At 37.6% G+C, this 22387-nt stretch overlaps 1 protein-coding gene across 2 annotated transcripts in view; it reads right to left on the reverse strand.

Annotated features, from left to right (window-relative positions):
* Positions 1-22387, reverse strand: part of tsnare1 (T-SNARE Domain Containing 1) — a 192116-nt gene that overhangs the window by 144744 nt on the left and 24985 nt on the right. For both annotated transcript variants that reach the window (XM_082149365.1, XM_082149364.1), the window contains exon 2: positions 12412-12540. In XM_082149365.1, coding sequence (XP_082005491.1) covers positions 12412-12496 — 85 coding nt within the window. In that variant the 5' untranslated portion in view covers positions 12497-12540. The remainder of the gene's footprint in view (positions 1-12411; positions 12541-22387) is intronic.

Raw genomic sequence — 22387 nt, forward strand, 5'->3', positions numbered from 1 at the left:
TACTGATAGTTTTATATTAGCCTATTAATGCATTGTATAGTCTTTGTTGATGCAGAGAGATTTGTCTATAGTTCTAAAACATAGTTTTTTGCTTATAGCCTATTTACAAAATAAAATCACCATGCATTTCCATTTTACACCAAGGAACAAATATTATACAATGACTTTACTTCTGTAACCTATAATAATTCCAATCGTAATTTCAAAAGCAGTTCTGTTAAAAAAACATATATATATATATGACGTTTAAACGACAAACAATAAAATCAGAACCAGTATTCTGTTGCGTTCATGGTTCCAGTGGCAGTAATGCATCCACGGCTTTTCAAAATGTCACAAAGCGTTTTGAGATTGTTTTGAATGAAATATTGAAGTTTATAATTAAGTGTTTTGGCACACCACGACGAGTGGCAAACTCTTTGTTTTGTTTTGCAAACTCAGCTAGCCTGTGGGGGGTTTGGAGAAGGCAATAGTTGCTTTATCGTGGGGGTGCAGGAGAGAGGTGTTAATGTTCCGTCTTTCATATGGAGAGTGTCGGAGCCAGCCTGAGCCTGATGAGCAGAGGCAAAGGCAAAATTCTAAGGATTAATCTCAAAATCTCCAAAAGTCCATAGCCTATGTACAGTAGGCCCTATATCTTATTACATTTTATATTGTAGTTTTATTGATTGTATTTAAAGGTTTTCCACAAACAATTTCAATTTAGCAGCTCTTTAATTCGCGACCCACCTCGTTTTATTGTAAGGTGAATTCAGCAAGGCATGTTGTATCTTTGAAGGAACAAAAGCTATTTGTTACAGTTTTTTCTTTCGTGATTTGTGTGGATGACACACAGCGACATATTCAGTATTATCAGCTGTATGGTGTTTTTTTACGCTGAAATGCTTAATTTCGAGAAAGACCCGCCGCGCGCAGTGAGGGAGACCAAACTTACTAAAAAAATATCCAGCGCGAGAGAGGCAAAGAAAAACGCCTGTTCTTAATTTATGTTGCTTTGAACTTTTTTCGTTTTGTACCGTTTTAATTTTTTAATTTAGCTGCAATTTCTTTGACAATAGAAATTTAAAATGTTGCAAGAATAAGATTCTGTGTTTCTTATTTTGCATCACAAAGGGAATAAACTATCGATGCAACCCTGTTTAAATAAATAAACTGTCCCGACACTTTATTCATACCTTGAAATGTGCGATGGGTTTTCAAACTTAATTAATTTTCTTTTACATTTTCATTGTTTATTTTTTAATTGAAAGCAATACTGTATTGAAAGTATTTTTCTGATTTGTTCGATCTGTTTTGAAAAATGTCTTCCGTTGCTATGGCCGGGTATAACTGTCAGTCATCTCAATCTCGTGAATGATTCACACCAGTGATGCGCGGGTCAATGTATAAACAACCCGGACCCGACCGACGTTTTCAACTAACCCGCCCGCAACTCGGACCGCAAAAAAAAAGAAAGAAAATATTGTACCCGACCCGCTTCCTGACCCGCATTTTTTAAAAGTAGGCTAGTAAATGCATAGCAAGAAATACACATGACAAAGCCAGCACTTTGGTCATTATCTTTCATTATTTCGGCAACTTTGCTCTTTCTGTTTGTGTATTTGCGGAGCTTCCACTCCCCAGTCTTCACCTTTTCTCTTGCCGCCTCCATCTCTACCTGCAGACTGAGCTCGTGCGTCATCTTCGCGCCAGTTATTCAGCCAATAAAGTGTAGGCCTATGTATTTCATAGAAAATTGCATGTGAGCGGAGTGGAGCGGGAGCAAGCGGGCGGATCTTGGACAGAACGCAGAGCGGCATTTTTAAAAGGATGGAGCGTCGCCCTATTTCCCGCTCCAACTTCGCTCCGCGCACACCAAGATTCTGAAGCATGCTCAGTCAAGCCTGACTCAGTCTACTGTTGATGACTGCAAGATGGATTCTATTTTCAGTCAAAACTCGGCTCAATAATGGAGTTCAAAAAGTAGGCTACTTCAAAAAGGAAAATAAGAAGTCATACAGGTGTAAAACTAACTATTATGTGGTAGAAGAAAACGACATCGTTTCAGTCAGTAGGCCTAAAGATTAATTTTGGAATCTAAAAAGACACATCTCTCGAAAACATGCAGTGTGATATGTGAACACGCTGGGAAGAAAGCAAAAGGTTAGCAAATTGAATACGGTAACTTAAAGTGTAGCCTAAATTAAATACAGCGTAAAATGCAAACAATTGATACAAGCCCATTTAAATTTTAATCCTGTGCGCTGCGCACAAGTTCAGTTATAAGAATGTTGTCCTAATAGTTAATTTAGCCTAGGCCTACTTTTAAAACGTTTATGTATATTTATTTTATATTTTTGTTTATATAAATTTTATTTATATTATTAGGCCCATTTATTCGTTTTATTTTACAGCAGTTTGTGTGTACAATGGATATAAGCCCATTTAAATTTTAATCGTGCGCGTTGCACAAAAGTTAACTTATCAAAATTCTGGCCTAATAGTAAATTTTTTATGTAGGCTATATTTTTGTTTATATAATTGTTATTCATATTTATATTATTAGGCCCATTTATTCGTTTTATTTTACAGCAGTTTGTGTGTACAATAGATATAAGCCCATTTAAATTTTAATCGTGCGCGTTGCACAAAAGTTAACTTATCAAAATTCTGGCCTAATAGTAAAATTTTTATGTAGGCTATATTTTTGTTTATATAATTGTTATTCATATTATTAGGCCCATTTATTCGTTTAATTTTACAGGACTTTGTGTAGGCTATATTCCTTCTTACATAGGCCTAATTTGTCATTTGAAATAAAACATTTCTATTTGAAAAATGTTGTTGTTGCTCATTAGTTCTTTAGGAGGTAAGGCTGTGGTCTAAGCTACAGTGATCTAGGCTACATGTAGATTTTTTTTCCCCTTTTTGGAGCGAGCGGGGGGCGATTTGAGTGGAGCGCGGATCAAACTGCGTTGAGCGCTGATCGAGCGATAATGAGCGGAGCGGCCTGATGTAGCTTTGAGCGGGGGAGCGGAGGGGTGGACAGTTCCGTGAGCGATGAGCGAAGATTCTCACCGCTCCACTCCGCTTATGCTCTCTATACTACTATATAAATTACAAAGGTTTAATTGGCATCTTTATTTCAAACGACCCGACCGACCGCGACCCGAATATCATAAAAAATATTTTTGGATGACTCGTAACCGCGGGTAACCGCGGGTGACCGCAGGCACCCGCTCATTTCGGATCAACCCGCGCATCACTGATTCACACACACACAAAAAAATAATTTAGCAGATTTATATTTTTACATATTCAATCAGTCTCATTTTTGTTCAAATAATGAAATAGGCCTATATATATATATATATATATATATATATATATATATATATATATATATATATATATATATATATTATAAACAGACAGGAAACTTACCTTTTAAAATGCTGCTGTTTTGCCCTGTCACTTGCGCCACCCGGTATAGCCTATAGTCATTTCGCGAACGACTTTGAAATTCGACTGGTTTTTTTTTTCTGCGGCAGTAATAGGCATTGTGGTTGATTATTTATTAAAGAATTCAATTGATAATCATAACAACAAGTAAGCCTATTTAATTCTGAATATAACAAAGAATGCTTAAACCGACTAACATCGGTTAGTAGCCTAACTGCAAGTCCTGAAAATGTTTACGGTAAATTATTTTAATTTATTTCACTGTTATGTTTCAGTTAATAAATCTACAAACACATTAAAATAACACGAAGTAAATGACAAGTAACCTATTGACATAGCCTTTCTAAATTATAGAAAAACTGGGCACACAATGTTAACGTGTGTCTACTTTTTTTTAATTTAATGAATTTGAATTCGTTTAACCACAAGATTTATCTTGAATTTATCTGTGACCTCAGCTCAGATTACTGCCGCGGCAGATTACGTCATTAAGAGAATAAACTGACACTTTTCAAAGTCTGTGATTACAGCGCCACTCAGCGGTAAAAGGCAGCAAATACACATCCCAATTTTGCCGCCGCGGGAACGGCGGCGGTAAAAGTCTCATTCTGGTTGTCCACCATCTGTATATATATATATATATATATATATATGAAAAATAAAAGTGTCTATTCAGCAGCAGTATAGGACTGACTGTGAGCTGAACTGTATAGGCAGTATCAATCGAGATATGTGCTGAAATATAGCTGAAACATGATGAACTGTTAATAATCACAAAATGCGGACTTCTTGACATTGCACATGTGACTAATAGTTTAGCATGAGCAGATTAAAAATAAAATTATTTTACTGTAGGTGTGAATTTTACATGACAGTGAAAAGCATATGACATTATCTATCTGACTGCTTCCAGCCAGATGTGCTTGTGTTTGTGTGTGTGTGTGTGTGTGTGTGTGTGTGTGTGTGTGTGTGTGTGTGTGTGTGTGTGTGTGTGTGTGTGTGTGTACTACAAAGGTGATAAGCTGTTCTCAGTGGATCATTTTTCAGGGAAACAACCTTTTGTGCCCTTACTGTTATCTCCACTGGCCTCCAGCTATGTGCACACTTCTCATACTCTCTCCTCCATCATTGTGATAGATGGATGTTCCATATTCATTCCACTCTGCATTGAGCACTATCCCTCCATATGGGCTAAGATGGGGAAACACAAGGGCACTACTTCCTGTGAGTATGTGTGAAGACCCAACATGATCCCTCTCAACTCAAATTCCCGCCACACACACGATTATTGTGTTGGGAATCTCTGACATTTTTTCCTGTCGCCCATGGTGCTATTTGTTTATTTGTTATTTGTTGTGTGTCTGTGCCACAGTCAAAGAACATTTTAGTAGTCCCATCTATGCTTAGTCCCGGTCACGTTGGAAGTTACCGAGCTGGGGACTATTTTCAGGCGCTGCGTCATATCATTACGCCTGCTGCACTCATGGTACGGCAGCAAAGTTTCTTGATTATTACGCAGGAATGAGAGTATAGTTCCTAGCCATATCAGCCTAGAAAATCGCAACTTTTTATTTTCCGTCAGTCTTAGTACACTATGTAACTACAGAAGAGTCAAGTTTTAAATAGGAAAAATATCGAAACTCTTTGGTAATTTTTTTGAGAGAGATGCTAATGGTCCTGTCCGATTCAATGATCTATGCTAAGCTATGCTAAAAGTGGTACCGCCAGACCCGGAGATCGGCTGAATGGATTCGAAAACGGTAAAACTCAACCGTTTAACTCTGGGGGAGTTGTACAATGAGCCTATTTCCAAAAAAAGTGGAGTATCCCTTTAACAAAGCAATCAATTCATTTCTGCGTGGTGGTAAATTAAGATATTAAATGTATTTTTATAAATAAAAACATACTCACACTTCTTTTTTGCATTGAGGTATAATGCCAAAAAACTATAATAATTTAAGAAGCACATAAATAAATATGTATTAGTGCTGTCAAATCGACTGTTTATATGTGTGTGTGTGTGTGTGTGTGTGTGTGTGTGTGTGTGTGTGTGTGTGTGTGTGTGTGTGTGTGACAAACTTTATATATATATCTCTATATATCTATCTATATCTATATATATATGAAGAGTTCAGATGCAAAAGCCTCTAAATGCCATCTGAAATTTTCTTCTAGAATGATCATTTTTATCAAGCTCGTATATTTAAGTTCAGTAATTTCACTTAAATGACAATTAATAGGTCATTTTCATTGCCATTTAAGTGAAATTACTGAACATAAATATACAAGCTTGATAAAAATGATCATAATAGAAGAAAATTTAAGATGGCACTTAGAGGCTTTTGCATCTGAACTCTTCATATATATATATATATATATATATATATATATATATATATATGGTGTGTGTACACACACACACACACACACACACAATATAAGGTGTATTTTGGATTTTAAGAAAAAATTTGATTTAATTAAGTGTATACTTTTATAAATAAAATGTATAGTACTATAAACTATTATGAACTATAAGCTTGAGAAACTCCTTTAAACGTACATAGTTAAAATGTACGGCGTTCAAAATGTAACCATTGACTGGGTCATTGTAATATGATCATTATGTATAATACATTATTTTGTACAATTAATAGTGCACACTCAACAAAAAACTAGACAGAGTGTCATGAAAACGGCAAAGCGGCTCTAAAGCGACATTTGATTTGAAACAGAATTAAATCCTAAATCCTGAGGCAAGTTAAGATTGAAACTTTTGCTGCTGATAAATCTTTGTGGAAATGGAAATCTACTTATCTATAATATCTAGATGTTTCAATACTTTTACTAAATCATATACTTGTTAGATCCTTCATGAATCAGCTTTGAAGACGAATACACACACGCACACACACACACACACACACACACACACACACACACACACACACACACACACACACACACACACACACACACACACACACACACACACACACACAGTAACAGCACTGCCTATTCTACAAGGCTAGCTCAACAAATAATGTCAATTTTCCAATCTTTTTACATTAAAATATAATAGAAAAGTGGGTAAAATAGGTCAAAATCAAAGGGGAACAAGTTAGATGGAATGCAGAAGAGCTCAGTATATTTTTACGGTCTGAGTGTAGGAGCCACTGGAAATAAACAGACACAAAATGCATTAAAGTGCTGAAAAACAAAGCCACAAAGCACTTTTCTCAAGTCCGGGGTGAGAAAATTGATCTGAAATATCTGGGACAAAGGACAAATTAACTTCTGCCCTTTCTGAATTGTTCGTCGAGGCTGTAAATGCAGATTCTGCAGGGTGTTCAATTATACTCTCAAATCAGGAAATGACTTAATCAAAAGCTTTCTCCTTGTTATGCATGAGGTCAGTATGTGGCTCTCTCTCACACACACACACCCTATCGGAAAAACGCAAACTCAAACACTAGAAAGTAATCCCCATGTATTGTAGAGGGTGAAAAAAGCTGAGATGAGCCGAGGGAGAGAGAGGTTTACAGGCCAGAGATGGCTGTCAGACGATATGTGTGATACAGTGTGAGACGGGTCCTTATCCCCGCAGTGCATGATCCAGGCCTGTCGCACAATGACTCAACTAACGAAAGCAATGCATGTATGAGCGGTTGAAGCACTGACAGGATAGTTTTAGTCAAAAAATGCTGAACCATACAGTATATATCCGTTTTTATCGGTCTATGAATTGAGGTGTTGACACCATGGTCTATGCAACATGACACAATGGTGCCATTATTAATGGCCAATCGCAGCATTTAGTGGTTTAATTTCTCTATAAGGACTCTTAGAGCATTACCTGCATTTTTTGTTATTAAAATACATAATATTGTAAGATATTACAATTTAAAATAACTATTTTCTATTTTATCTTATTTTAGAATGTAATTTATTCCTGTGATGCAAAGCTGAATTTTCACCATCATTACTCCAGTCTTCAGTCACATGATCCTTCAGAAATCATTCTAATATGCTGTTTTGGTGCTCAAGATTTTTTGATTATTATTATTATTATCAAAGTTAAAAATAGCTGGGCTGTTGGTTTTTTTTTGTGTGTGTTTTTGGATCATTGATATTTGTTTTCAGGATACTCTGATGAATAGAAAGTTCGAAAGAACAGCATTTATTTATTTTAAATAGACATTCATGTGTCTGAATAAAAATGTAATTTCTTTCCAAAAAAAAAAAAAAAAAACTTACTGACCCCAAACATTTGAATGTCAGTGTATCTTAAGTTGTGTTTATTTTTCTAGCCTAGACCTTTCTAAACGAGAACACTTTGCCTATGGGCAAGAAAACAAAATCTATATATTGTATGTTTTCTGAAAATAAGTCCAATATCTTGCTACTCAAAAAAAAAAAAAAAAAAAAAAAAAATTGTTTTAAGGATGAAGAACAAGACAAAAATAATGATTAAGAAAAGAAAATTCTGTGCAAAAAGGCTCCAAGCACATAACAGAATGTTTTAGTACTGCTAAATACAGTATGCTCAGTTTAGATGATTGCTTTTTAAAAAATACTTAGAAACCCAGCCTGAAGTGCATTGCTTATTGCAGGCATGTTTATTCACTGTCGTCAACACCAGAAGTCACTGTGTGTTTTAGGTTGCGTGCACAGCATGTGCAGCTCCAGTTAATGCATTGGGAGGATCTGGCAGTGCTTTGCACCCTCCTTTGAGTTTTCTTCTGCAAATACACTAACACGCGTACACTCTACACATATAGAATCTTTAGCTCTGGGGATTTTGGGGCAAGCAACTCTTCTAATCTGTGAAGAGAACTTTGTGGTTCTCTCAGAAAAGCGAGACCCAAATTTAAAGCTTGGTTCTTCATGAGATAACTCTGAGTACTAAGAAGTTTCAATCAGAACAGCACAGAAAGGAGGTTACTGTGTTCAGGAGCTGTATCCTCACATAGAACATGCATGGATACTTCATTCGTTTAAATCAACCCCCTCTAAGAGAAAGGAATGCAGATAAGAAAATATTAAAAATTAGTTTAGGTCGATGCCTTAATGTCACTATTATGCACCATATATTGACTGCTAATCAAGTATCTGTGTACTATGTACAATGAAACTACAGTACCATTAAAATAAATGGGAAAGCTCTTTCCAGGTATGTTAGACCTTTTTGGTCCAGATAAAACCCACATTGTACCCAATAATGTATGGGTTATTCAGCTTGGACAGCTACGTTAATGGGTATTTAACACACAATGTTTGACATTTTCAGTCTTTCCCAGCACTTAACTTGTCGCTAAATGTTATGAAATTTGCTCTCATTACACTGATGTAATCTCACAATCCATACTGAAATGTACTAAAAGACCCCCACCTCCCCAAGCCCACCAATTAGAATGCAATCAAGACATTGACGCACGACATGGCCTTTCTAGGTAATCATGGAATGCTTGATTACTTCTGTGAGCGAAAGAACCTTTATTCCGTAGTCATTTGTCTTTCACATTTGGTCTCGGTAACATGCAATATGGTTATAGACAATAATACTGGTTAACGCAAAATTGCACTAGTGGAAGTCTGAGAGGGTTGCAATTCACAAAATCAGAAAAAAGTGCAGTAATTTGACTTATATGTGTCAGAATTACAATGGCAAATATCGCTGAAACAGGCAGAGATGGCTTACAAACACACACCCCACATGGATCAGCACAGACAATCAGGCCTATGTTTTGTTGCTGAATGTGTGTGTGGTTACATGCTGTTTATTCCACTTTCTCTCTCTGAATGAGGCATGACACCTGAGCTCATTTATTCCTTCTGTTTGGATCAATGAAGCACGGACGTGGAGCACGCCCCAGGTTTGGCCGCTCATGACGGCTGTGTGGTCCCTGCTGGTGTTTCAGTGTCCATTCATTAGTCTCTCCACACAGACAGACCCACCCCCGCAAACCTCCCTAATGAACACAGCAGAAGCTGAAGCTTCATCCAGACAAGAGCTAACCACATGTGCTGGGCTCTGCTCAGACGGTCGCCTCATGACAAGAGCTTTTCTTTTTCTGTGCTGAGAGAGGGGAGTGGGACAACAGTGCAGTTAACCAATACTGAGAAACCACATTGTGAGGAACATGAAGGCCCCATATATGACCAGACTGTGCGGTGACGTACTTGCAGGCAGGAATTTTGATTGAAGGAAAATGAAAAGAAAGAAAGAAAGAAAGAAAGAAAGAAAGAAAGAAAGAAAGAAAGAAAGAAAGAAAGAAAGAAAGAAAGAAAGAAAGAAAGAAAGAAAGAAAGAAAGAAAGAAAGAAAGAAAGAAAGAAAGAAAGAAAATGCAAGATAAAAAGAAAAAAAAGAAGAACGAAAGTGCGGGAGGGAGGAATTAATTGAAGAAAGAAGCAAGAAAGCAAGAAAGCAAAAAGGAAGGAAGTGAGAAAGGAAGTGAGAAAGGAACAAAAGAAAAGGAAGGTTAAAATCTGGAAGGAAGAAAGAATTGGTGGTAGAAACGAAAATGCAAGCAAAAAAAGGAAAGAAGAGGAAAGGCAGAAAGACTTCCTGATGTAGAACGATGCAAAAAACAAAGGAAAGGAAGAAATGACTCAAGGAAGGAAGGAAGGAAGGAAGGAAGGAAGGAAGGAAGGAAGGAAGGAAGGAAGGAAGGAAGGAAGGAAGGAAGGAAGGAAGGAAGGAAGGAAGGAAGGAAGGAAGGAAGGAAGGAAGGAAGGAAGGAAGGAAGTGATGGTTGAAAGAAGCAATGAAGGAAGAAGCAAGAAAAGGAAAGTTCCAAGCAGGAAAGAAGGATTGATAGAATGATTGGAGAAAAACAGACAAAAGGAAGTAAAAGAGCAATAAAAGAAAGAGGGAGAGAGTGACAGTAGAATTAAAGGAGGGAGGAAGGAAGAAGCTATCAAAAAAGGAAGGAAGGAAGGAAGGAAGGAAGGAAGGAAGGAAGGAAGGAAGGAAGGAAGGAAGGAAGGAAGGAAGGAAGGAAGGAAGGAAGGAAGGAAGGAAGGAAGGAAGGAAGGAAGGAAGGAAGGAAGGAAGGAAGGAAGGAAGATATGATGTGGGAAGGTAGGAAGTGATGACAGAAAGAAAGAATGTAAGTACGAATGAAGCATTCAAGCAAAAAAGAAAATAAACAAAGATGCCAGCAAGGAAAGAAATAAGAAAAGAGGAAATTAATGAAAAACAGAAGAAAGATCTTGCAAACAAGCACCAGACGAAAAGAGAAAAACAGGAGAGAGTGTTGGCAATGATTAGCTTAAACAGAGTAAAGAAGGACAGGAGGAGGAAGGAGAACAACAGCGGTAAATGGAGTGACAGAGAGAGAGAGAACGAGAGAATGGCGGAGAAATGCATATTCTGCTGGAGGGGAGTTAAAAGGTTTGGCAGGGGAGAGGTGGGGAAAGATTAGCTCGACTGACAACTCCATTAGAGACTTAACCCTGGCTTTGATCATCGCCTGAGCCACTCTTCAGCCAGCCTGATGCTGGAGCGCACAAACACTGAGAGCTGACAGACTCCTGAACCCAGGTCTGCCTGTGATCAAAGCCTTGTCTCTTCTAACCTCTCTCTCTCTCGCTGTTGTCCTGTGGGACTGGCAGCAGCCGAATGCTCAGACACACACAGAGAGAGAGAGAGAGATCTCAGAATGTGTGATTTACTCCGATCATGCTGCGTGAAAGAGGAAGCTATTTGCTTTTGCATGTTTTGATTGTGAGAGGTTCTGTGCGAGGAAAAAAGTGGTCTTCCTTTTTTAAGGTGTTCTCTTACATTTGCCGCAACCCCTTTATCCAGCATGGCTCAGATAAAAAACATAAACTCTACTCACAAAAAACAGCCAACAAAAGGCACATGCTGTTAGACTGACATTTCAGATGATCACTTTCTTACCAACACATTCTTGTATTCATGCAAATGAATTCATGTGAACTGAATATGTCTTTTAAATTCACACATATGACACGGGCCGTCATGCATGACACTATCTGCATTACACAACAACCGCAGGATGGCAACGTGTGCAACTGTTTTTCTTGTTTTTTTAAGTAGCATTGGTTAGGTTAGGGTTTCTTAGGTTACATTACTTAATCCATCCATCCATCCATCAATCTATCATAATTAAGTTAGCTTAGCTTAGCTTGCTAGTTAAGGAAAGTACACTTTCATATTTATGTGTTTAGTTATTGTGGATTTAAACTTTAATATTTGGAATGACAAGAGTGAGTAAATGACTCAGCTTGCTAGCTAGTCATAGTGTTTAAGGGATGTGTGATTAAAAGCAAACAACACTTTTTACATTATATTTAGTTTTCCTTCCTTGCTTGTTATGTTTAGTTTTATGCCTATGGCTGAATTGTGTCAAAAAAGGTCAACCCAGATTATGTGACTACAGAGTGACCTAAAAATAAAGTCACCCAATATGTACTTGGTTTTGCTGCTCAGATATTAATCATGTTCTAGACACCATTTGTAAGTAAGTCAAGGTCTTGTTTATATATTAAAATCAGGCATTTTCGATCACATTAAGGCTTGAGGTTTTACTCTGCCCGCAAAAGAAGTGTTATCCATATTTAATTTCCATATTTCTTTTTGGGATGCAATATCTTCACCTGTAGCTATTTTTTGTTGAAAGATCTAACAAGCTCTTCTGTTACCATGACATTGTACTATAACTATCGAAGACGATGTTTAATTGTCAACATACATACATATTACTCGTTACTAAACACATCAGAACTCCGATGAGGCAGAACTTCACTAAATTAGCCATATGGCTTATTAATCCCATGATGATTTATGAAGAAGGAATAAACGCATAATGCCATGCTTTAGTAAATGAGGAGGGACCAAAATCTTTGTCTCCGTCGTATGATTTATAATATTTTTTTCAACAATGCCTGATGATAAATAGTGAGAACCCCTGCCTGTGAGCATGAAAAAAAAATGTGTCTTTACCTACTGGCTGGTATCCCTGCCTTGTGGGCCCACCAAATGGATTTCTGCTTCCAAAAGAGCCTGCGTCAATGGATCCGTACGACATTCTGGGTCCTCCGATAATTTCTCGAGCAGTCAAATGGAACTAATCTGCACAGGCAAACAAAGAAACAAGAATGAATATAGGTATAACCACTATAATAGAAAGAGAAAGAATCAATTAAATCATAAACAAATCAACTAAGCGAAATATTTGAACCCTTTTTGGCAGCACACCCATGAAATGGCCACCGTTTAATGCATATTGCAAACAAAAATGGTGAGGGTTGGCTAAAATTGACAATAATAATTGTTGCTTTTGTAAATAAAATAAAAAAACATTTTCAGAACTCTCAGGGGGCCGATGTATTCACGAAATATAAGGAATTCAGGTAAAAAACATGCAATAAAATGAAACCCACATGTCTGACAGTTCTACTTGAACTAAGTACACGGTTTTCAACTAAAAACGTAAAACTTTATGCGTTTTGGTTGTTCGTAACTCTGACCCGTCAAACTCATGGGGCCTAGTGCGCAATTAACAGGGGCTCATGTGCTACTTCATCCATGCACTGGGACTGTGTGTCAGTTACATTCATTAGCAAAGTGCTGAAGGTGTGAACTGATATGGGGCATCTGTGGCACGACTTCACCCCACAGTGACATGTACTTCCTGTGTGTGTAAGTGTGAGCATGAATTAAACCGCTTGTGACACAGTTACACTACTCAACATGAATCAGTCCTCGCGAACGGCTTAGTCATCTGCATTGTCCGTTAGCATCCGTAATTACTTTGTGAGGGGTGTGTAACATGGTTAAAAAGGTTAAAGAATGCATTGGGAAAATGTCTGTCGGGTCGACCCCCTCACCCTCAGAACAGTGTGTACAGTGAGATAACAAACCTGCTTAATGAAATCGTTTACAGTATCATTATGTCACATACAGTACAGCATCAAATGTCATCATCTGAATCATGCATGACAAATACAGAAATGACATTTCAACAGTTCTTGCATGTTTAACAAGAGGTGGAATTAAAAGGATAATTCCGTCATTATTCACCCACATGTCATAGAAGGATCAACTAAAAGTGACCATTTTTGGAGTGCTCGTTAAATGAATAGACAGCCAAATAAAGCAATTAAATAATATATTTTAATAGATAATGATACAACAGGAACCAATCAACTGCGCCCTATAGATAGGCATGTGCCGGTATCACATTTTCATGCTGCGATTAATTGAGTGATCTTTTATCACGGTATACGGTATTATCACGGTATTTTAATTGCACATGAGAAACAGATGGATTTGGGGGGGATGTAAAAAATAAAATAAAACTTGCATCACAAGGTGTAATTGTGATTGTCAAAACATTTGGTAACTAAACTGAATTTTATTAAGTTTAGTGACAACATGTTACAATGATTACATGGTACAATGACTGGTAGGCTACTGTTTGTATTGCTTAACACAAATTTAACGATTTCAAATCAATACTTGGGATTTGATTTAAATCTTGATTCAATATTGACTTATTTTGGATAAATATTAGGAAGGCTACAGTAGATAGCCCACATGTTATTTTTTTCTCATGAAAAAAAATATCTCACATAATGCCATGTAACCATATAGAGCCCTATCAGCTGGTATTATTAAAGGTTACAAATACTAATTAAATCAAATATAATGCAGTTTTCATTATAATAACAATTATGTAATGACACAAGTAAAAATATAATAAATATGTAAAAAAGTGCAGTGCACATATTCAGCAAAATACTCCTCTTTATCTATATGTTTTAGTCATCTAACATGCTGCTGGTCATTAAATAGTTTAAATGTAACGTTCTGTGACACAATTGTTCTCCTGTTTCATATCAAAAGTAACCTGCTCTGTCTTGTTTGACGGTCTTCGTGTCCTCTTTGCTCCGCGATTTTTCTCTGCGTGAGAAAACGGATGTGTGGCGTGAGCGTGTGAGGAGTCTCGCGCTGAATGCGTCGAGTTGGCAGCTCTGCTTTTAGAAGCGGGATGGATCCGGATAGATCGGCGGCGGCCATAGACTGTAGGTGGCGGCGTTCCTCCTTCCGCCATGCTGCTTCTCCATGTGAGGACTGTTTACATTAGACTAGAAGTGCGCACCGGCCGCATGCTTATACACGTGGCGATTGTTTACATCAGAGTGCGCACGTGTTTCGCGCAGTTTGTTTAAGCGGTTGATGGAAAATAAGCTATAATGCGCGTTCTAAAAATCTAAATTCGGATCTATTATTTTTCACGGTATTTTGAAGTGCCCGCGATAACAATATCGTGCATATTCATTACCGCGATTTATCGCATTACCGAATACCGGCACATGTCTACCTATAGATAACAATGTGATTATGAGCAGGTTGAGTTAAAGGACCTATTAGCCTGCGCCATCTAGGGTTTCATGACAGAACTTTGTATTTATACAGTTTGTAGTGACATGAGGGTGAGTAAATGACTTTTATAGCCTGGCTCCCCCCTCCTATGTACTTCCGCTCAATTTTCATTTTCCTTCACTACTCTGTCTGGGTTCGCAGTATATTCGTGGGTTTTCTCCGAGCAAATTTTTACCGGTCCAATCAGCGAACAGAGGGAGTGGCTGAGAACGATGACGTTGAGGTCGTGCGCTAGTTTGAGCTGTAGGGTTACGTCACGACCAAACGTTAGCGATTGGTTATGGAAGATCCAAAGTGGCTCTGGGCAGATCCAATAGTTTTAAACTCCAACAGAGTACCCGCCTTCAAGGAAGTTAACGCTTGTCAATGGAGAGTGGCCAGACTCTCTGTACAAATGAAATGTACGAGGGTCTGGTAGGACCAGGCCACGCCTTTTAAGCAAAAAAACCCAAAAACATTTAAAATAATTAGACATTTATTATTAGGCATTTCTGAAGATCCAAGCAAGATTTGCATGCAAAACTATAAAAGTGCCGAAGAATGTGTGAGGACCTGTGGAGATAATGACAGATGTCTCAGCTGAAAAGATTGTGTTGTTTCTGAAGCAGAGAGTGAAAGTGGGCGAGGTGGCCAAGCCTGCGGGAGGAATGAGATGGAAGATGAAATTTGCCGGGCCACGTGGCCAAATAATCCGATTAATTTCCATAGAGCGGGAAGATTAATTACTTTTGGCAGCAATAAAACATTTCTGTGCTTCTTGATTTCGAGCCCAGACAATGATTTGCTCATGCTCACTCAGATCCGGGGAGATGTTTACTTTGACTATTTTTGTTTTGACTATATTTGCCTACATTCTTTAATTAAAAAAATATATATTCTTCTGTGCTAGCTTGCACAGTTCACAGAAATGAAGTAAAATTTGTATGCTGTTATTTCCCATGTAAATGGATAGTTCACACAAACCTGTATGAATTTCTTTCTTCTGAACACAAAAGAAGATATTTTGAAGAATGCCAGGAACCAAACAGTTGATGGACCAAACATGATTGTGTTTTTGTTTTTGTTTTTTTACCAACAACTCTTTGGTTACCCGTATTCTTCAAACTATCTTATTTTGTGTTCAGCAGAAGAAAGAAATTCATACAGGTTTGAAACCACTTGAGGGCGAGTAAACTCTTTTTTTTTTCATTTTTGGGTGAACTATCCCTTTAATTCAACTTGGAAACATGATTATTTCACACCAAATAAGACATGTTTTCGACTAACTATGCTTTTGAATAACAAAACCTGTAATTGCTGTAGCTTAAAGATCAGCTTGTGATCAAATTGGCAAAAAACAAGATGTTAAAAGAAGTTGTTAACGGTATCGGAGTTCTCAGATGGTAATAAAACAAGAGCTTAGTTCTGTTAACCTTTCCACCCTTTGTCTGATGTCACAAAGACTCACATCATGACTGGATGGACCGGGCAGACATTTGACTGACAGGTCACTCATATATGAAACACAGCGGTTGATTAACTCAGGTCTCAGGTCTCAGATCAGTCTGTCACTCACAATTAGACAGCTGTCTGTTCCTCTTCTAATCATGTGACTAGACAGGAAGGGGCAGAAGGACATGGCCAACTGTCTTTATAAAATGTATTTGGGCGGTGTTTCAGGATGCGATAAATATATGGCATATACTATTAGTAATGAAACCTTGCAATGAAGTCATTATGTAGAAGTTATACTGGATAGTAAAGATTTTTGTGTAAATTATTTTTACATTTAGCAAAATGGATTTAATCTTGTGATTTTATTTTATTTTATTTCAACAGAGAGAGAGAGAGAGAGAGAGAGAGGGAGAGAGAGAGAGAGAGAGAGAGAGAGAGAGAGAGAGAGAGAGAGAGAGAGAGAGAGAGAGCTCCTAGTGCTAGTTAAACAAATTTAAGTAAATGAATAGACAGCTAAATTAATTGAATATTTTAACACTTTGGACTGGCCACAATTTGATTTGTATTGAACAGAATGCACACAAAAATGTAAATAGTTCCCTAAAATATCCAATAATAATGGTAATAATAAGTATTATAATAAATTAGTATGAAAAATGTATTCATATTATTAATATTATTATATATGTAAATAATAACAATAATACATTGTATATGTTAATGTTAGTATTTTATATTATATGTAAAAAAAATAGTATGTAATAAATGTTTATTCCTATGCTATTACTATATATGATTTATTGTTATTACTATTATTGCTATTAATATATAACAGTAATAATGACTTACACTATAATAATAATAATAATAAACATGATGTTTTTTTTTTACAGGCATTTACAGCTTGAGTGATTGGGTTTTAAAAAAAAATCTGCCTGCAGAAATGAGCGGCCTTGAGCAATGGTTATAATTTAAAAATATATACTGCGCCAGCTGAGCATCTGCAAATTAAATGTGATCTTTCTTCAGGTTTTATAGAACTCATTGATTGTAGGTCATTATAAAATAAATGCACTTAATTATTAAATGAACATACAAATAATATAATATAAGAATATATAAAAAATTCGTATTCTTAAAGGGTAAAACTCGCCAAAATTGAACCTAGGCTCTTTTTGTTAATCTACCCGAGTCAAACTTTCGTGTAAAAGCATAATTAGAATGGAAACACAACTTTTAAGTTTGACCGTATTTTCGTTTTAGGTCAAAATGCCTTTTGAATGGGAGTGCATGGGGCACTTCTATGATAGCTTCAAAATCGCTATTTTTAAAGCACTAACGAGGCTCGACACAACATGAAATTGTGCTCGAAGTATCACCAGGGGCTCTACACATGAACTTCAGCATTGAGAACATTGTTTGTGTACACAAAGTTTACTAAAAAGGTTTTGTACGACTCACTTTATCAATTAGTGTTTCCGTTGGCTGGAATTTTGTCAGTCAAAAGTAGTCGATCTCCGAATGCAACATAATGAACTGACTTCATATGAGGAAATGTCATGAACTTGTAATTTCAATGAAAAGCATGTTACGTTGCATTCGGAGATCGACTACTTTTGACTGACAAACTTCCCAGCCTCCGGAACCACTAACTGATAAAGTGAGTCGTACAAAACCTTTCTTTTTAGTAAACTGTGTACACAAACAATGTTGTCAATGCTCAAGTTCATGTGTAGAGCCCCTGATACTTCGAGCACAGTTTTATGTTGTGTAGAGCCTTCTTAGTGCTTTAAAAATAGCGATTTTGAAGCTATCATAGAAGTGCCCCATGCACTCCCATTCAAAAGGCATTTTGACCTAAAACGAAAATACGGTCAATCTTAAAAGTGGCGTTTCGGAAAGTTTGACTCGGGTAGATTAACAAAAAGAGGCTAGGTTCAATTTTGGCGAGAGTTACCCTTTAAACAACTTATAAAAAAAATTAAAAAAAGCATCTGCAAAAGGGAAGAGGAGCTCACACTGTATTCAGACCTTGAAAGAAGGTGATTTGAGGTGAGAAAGCAAGAAGCAGGGAGAGAAAGAAAGGAGGGGGGCATATGTGTCATCCCACAGCTGCCATTGAGGTATCTTCTGTCTCTTTTCGTGTGTGTGGTGAGCAAGTGTGGGAGAGAGAGTTTGTCAATGCGTGTTATCAGGGGGGCGGTGGAAGTGGGCCGGCAATAAATACAGCCATCAGAGGCCGTGCAGGATTGTGGGCCGACAGGGGGCCGACAGAATGCTTCATCACTTCCTCTCATTCTGAATTTGTCCCCTCACTCCGCTACCCGCCCGTCTCCCATTATCACCATGGAGAGGCTTAGCACAGCACGAGAGCACAGTCACAAAGCGGAACACTCAAGACATTGCTGTCACATGGCCTGCTTATTTCACACTCACACACACACACACACACACACACACACACAGCAACAGTGTGCCAACCTGAGGGTTTTATGCGAGTGTGTGTGTACCATATCATTCATAGAGTCCGTAAACACCAGCGGTGCACAGTCTCAAAGCCTGTAATCCATATTTTTACGACGTGATTTACAGGCATTAAGGATGTCAGACCAGTCACTCTCAATCTGGCCAAACACTCTATATGGCTACATACTGCCAGTGTTTGGGATTGACCGCATTTTCTAACAGGTTTGACTGCTACATTTAAGCCCAGCTGTTGTAAAAATAGCTTTGCTTTTCAGGATACAAGCAACAAGCTACTTTTTCATAATAATAGTGGTGTGGCACATTGGCGACTGCTTTAAAATATCATAGAAAGCACAACTTCCCTAAAATGTTATCAATGTAGTAGCAATGATGTTTACAATACATGAGCCCTATCTTGCACCCAGCGCAATTCGCTCCGTGCACGGCGACCGTTGGCGTTCGAACTTGAGTGTGTGGGCCAGTACTTCCGATGATCTGACAGCGAGAGCGGGAGACAGCGAGAGACAACAGCGACCGAGTTCCATTACCACAGATATATTTTTTCACAATGAGTGTTTTTAGGATTCAAGAGAGGCGACTTGCCTTTCAGAGGCTGACAGCCTCAGCACTTCATCGTTGTGTGCCGTTATGTACCATTTCGTCACGTTACAAAGTCAGCTTTCATGCATTCCCCGTTGACGCTGCGGTACAGGCTGAGTGGATGCAGAAGATCCGGAGGGATGACTTCAACCCGACCAAATTTTTAAATGCCTATAATTTTCAGTCTATTTCACCTGTGCGTTTCTATGCTTTCTATTACTGCATTTATTTTGTGCAAGTGAGATGACGAGTAAAGATCATAAATCATTATCTGTCTGGTGTTTATAAGCAGCACATAGAGTATTGTACTACGTGTAAAATATACACAAACTTACCTATATTAAATTGTTTGTGGTACCTACAGTTAAACATGTAAATGTGAAATATGTCATGATAATTTTGATCGAGCAATTGATGTAAGTAAGTAAAAATATATGCGCAGAATTGAGAAAATAGTATTTATGGACATAAATTGTAGCCTACCACAGGGCAAACATGTGAATGTTCACTGTGCATTTTATGCAAACAACTCTAATCGTAGCTGTAATCGTATTTACAGTAGGCATAATTGTTCATCTTCTGTTCGTTAACAGTTGTATTTCATTCATTAATCTGACTATGCATCCGTGCATTTAATTGCCATTGGCTCGTGTGATCGTATGGATCTTAGTGGTATTTTAAGTGATAATTGATTCTATAAACAACTATAAAAGATCATTTTCGGCTTTCTCCGGCTCCCTGTACCGGGCGTAATGCGAAACCGGAAGTGTCCAACCGCACACTCGTTGATCCGAAATCCAAAATGGCGGCCACGTGCAACTAGCATATTGACTTTGTACACCGACGTATGTATCATTCCTAATTTGCACCCGACGCACAGCGGACTTTTCCCTCCACAGACACACGTCGATAAATTAGGGAATGAACTTGCGCTCCCGGGGGCGGTTCAGCAAAAAGAGGAGGCGTGTCCCAGCGTAAACGTTCCCTGGTGCTATTTTGCAGTTCCAGAAAACAATTCCCGCCACAGACCAGGAAAAACCTAGTCTAAAGTCAGTGGCGCATTTTCAGTGGCGCGTTCAGATGCTATTTTAAGGGCGCATGCTTGGCCATAATGTAGCGTGTGCACAACATGCATTCACTTTGCTTCTCTCATCTACACACAGACGCAGCAGTTGCCATTTTTTGCAAACCATACATAATTACAAGGAAAAATATTCCACACGAGCGAAATCATTGTGGTGTCCATGAAGATGTGAAAAAATAGGCATAAATCTAGCTTACACATTTACCCAAATTATTATACGCCTGTTTAACCAAAGCTATTTGGGTGGGTTTCTCCCAAACCCATACAATATCACTTCTCTGTCTTTTACGGCCCTGATGAGAACGTCGGTCTCCTCGGCTGTGAAACGCTCCTGGCGTGCGCCTGGCAAATCCGCCGTTATAATAGCATCTGCCATGGAACAAGCGCACCTGCTCTTAAAGGGAATGTGAGATGATGCTCTGATTGGTTTATTTCACGTTACGTATGACCTATGAGTAATGTAGCTACTTCAGACCAACCCATTTTAGATTTGCGTCGGGATCCGCCCACAAAGTTACTTGCATTTCGCGTTTGATACTTGCGTTTCAGATCGTTAAAATAGGGCCCCATATGTATGTATGTATGCATGTATATATGTATATATATATATATATATATATATATATATATATATATAAGCAGAAAACATGGCCTAACACTGTGAAATGTTTTAAATGTACATTAACATACTCTACAGTTCAAAGTTTCAGGGTTGGTACGTTTTTTTTTTAAAGAATTTTCGATTTTTTTCAGATTTTTTTGAGAGATGTCTTTTATGCTATTTAAAAAATACAGAAAAAAAAGAAAAGGTAATGTTGTGAAATATTATTATATTTTAAATTGTAATTTACTCTTATGATGTCAAAGCTGAATTTTCAGCATCATTACTCCAGTCTTCAGTGTCACGCGTATGGAAGTAGAATAATGTCAAATGTTTTTGAAATAAAAAGCCTGTTGAATTGCACTACTTGAAAAAAAAATAGGCATTGCATTAACCATGCTTGCATTTTAATGCATTGTATTTTTAGTGCTTACATTTTTATGGGCTGAAATTCAACATGGTTGAATATTTAAGCTGTGAATATTTCAATTAAAAACATTTCAAACACCTTTTCATTATAAAAAATTCAATAATCCATATTCACCTTTCATATTTCACTTCCAAAATATTCAAACTGTTTAAAAATACAACCAATAATATTCAACAGGCAATTTTCGGTCCATTTTATTTCGCTTTGCAAATTCGCTTCCACAAATTCAGTGGTTCAAATTCGACAGTAAATTCAACATTGACGTCCAGGAACTGCAGGAAAAGCAGTAGATTGCCGAGCATACTCTCCATCTGCTGTTAGTCGACCTCACCAGCAGATGGTGCAAAAGCGCTTGTTGCTGACGAAGACATTCATTCATAAAATGAAAATGATTATCTGTGTCATGCGGAAAAGATGATAAACACACAAAAGCTGTGTTTATGTTTCATTCAATAACTTCATTGTTACTTTCCCTGTGTATTCTACATGTCATCAGCTTTCTCTACCATGAACAGGATTATAATCGGTTTCCCTCAATACCTCATACTCAAGGATTTCCCTTCCGTTGATAGTGATATGAAAGACCAATCTTGCACCTTATTAGGGAAGTAGGCTGTAGGCTATTATATAGGCTACAGGCAAGAAGATGGACTCAGAATATGAACTCAACGCGCAAAGTTTCATGCTGAGCGTTTCGTGATACTGGCATAAAATCAACACATACATATATATATATATATATAATATATATATTATGCATACGTGTATTGCATTAGCTTAAACTGTCACAGCACTTGCATATTGTCCTCCTATTGTTAGTTTAACTGTAAATCGCTTTGGATAAAAGCGTCTGCTAAATGACTAAATGTAAAAATTGGCTTGATATTGGACATTAGCACATTTAGGGACCGTCTCT

The sequence above is a fragment of the Leuciscus leuciscus genome (assembly GCF_965113295.1).
Source record: "Leuciscus leuciscus genome assembly, chromosome: 20".
NCBI classification, from domain to species: domain Eukaryota; kingdom Metazoa; phylum Chordata; class Actinopteri; order Cypriniformes; family Leuciscidae; genus Leuciscus; species Leuciscus leuciscus.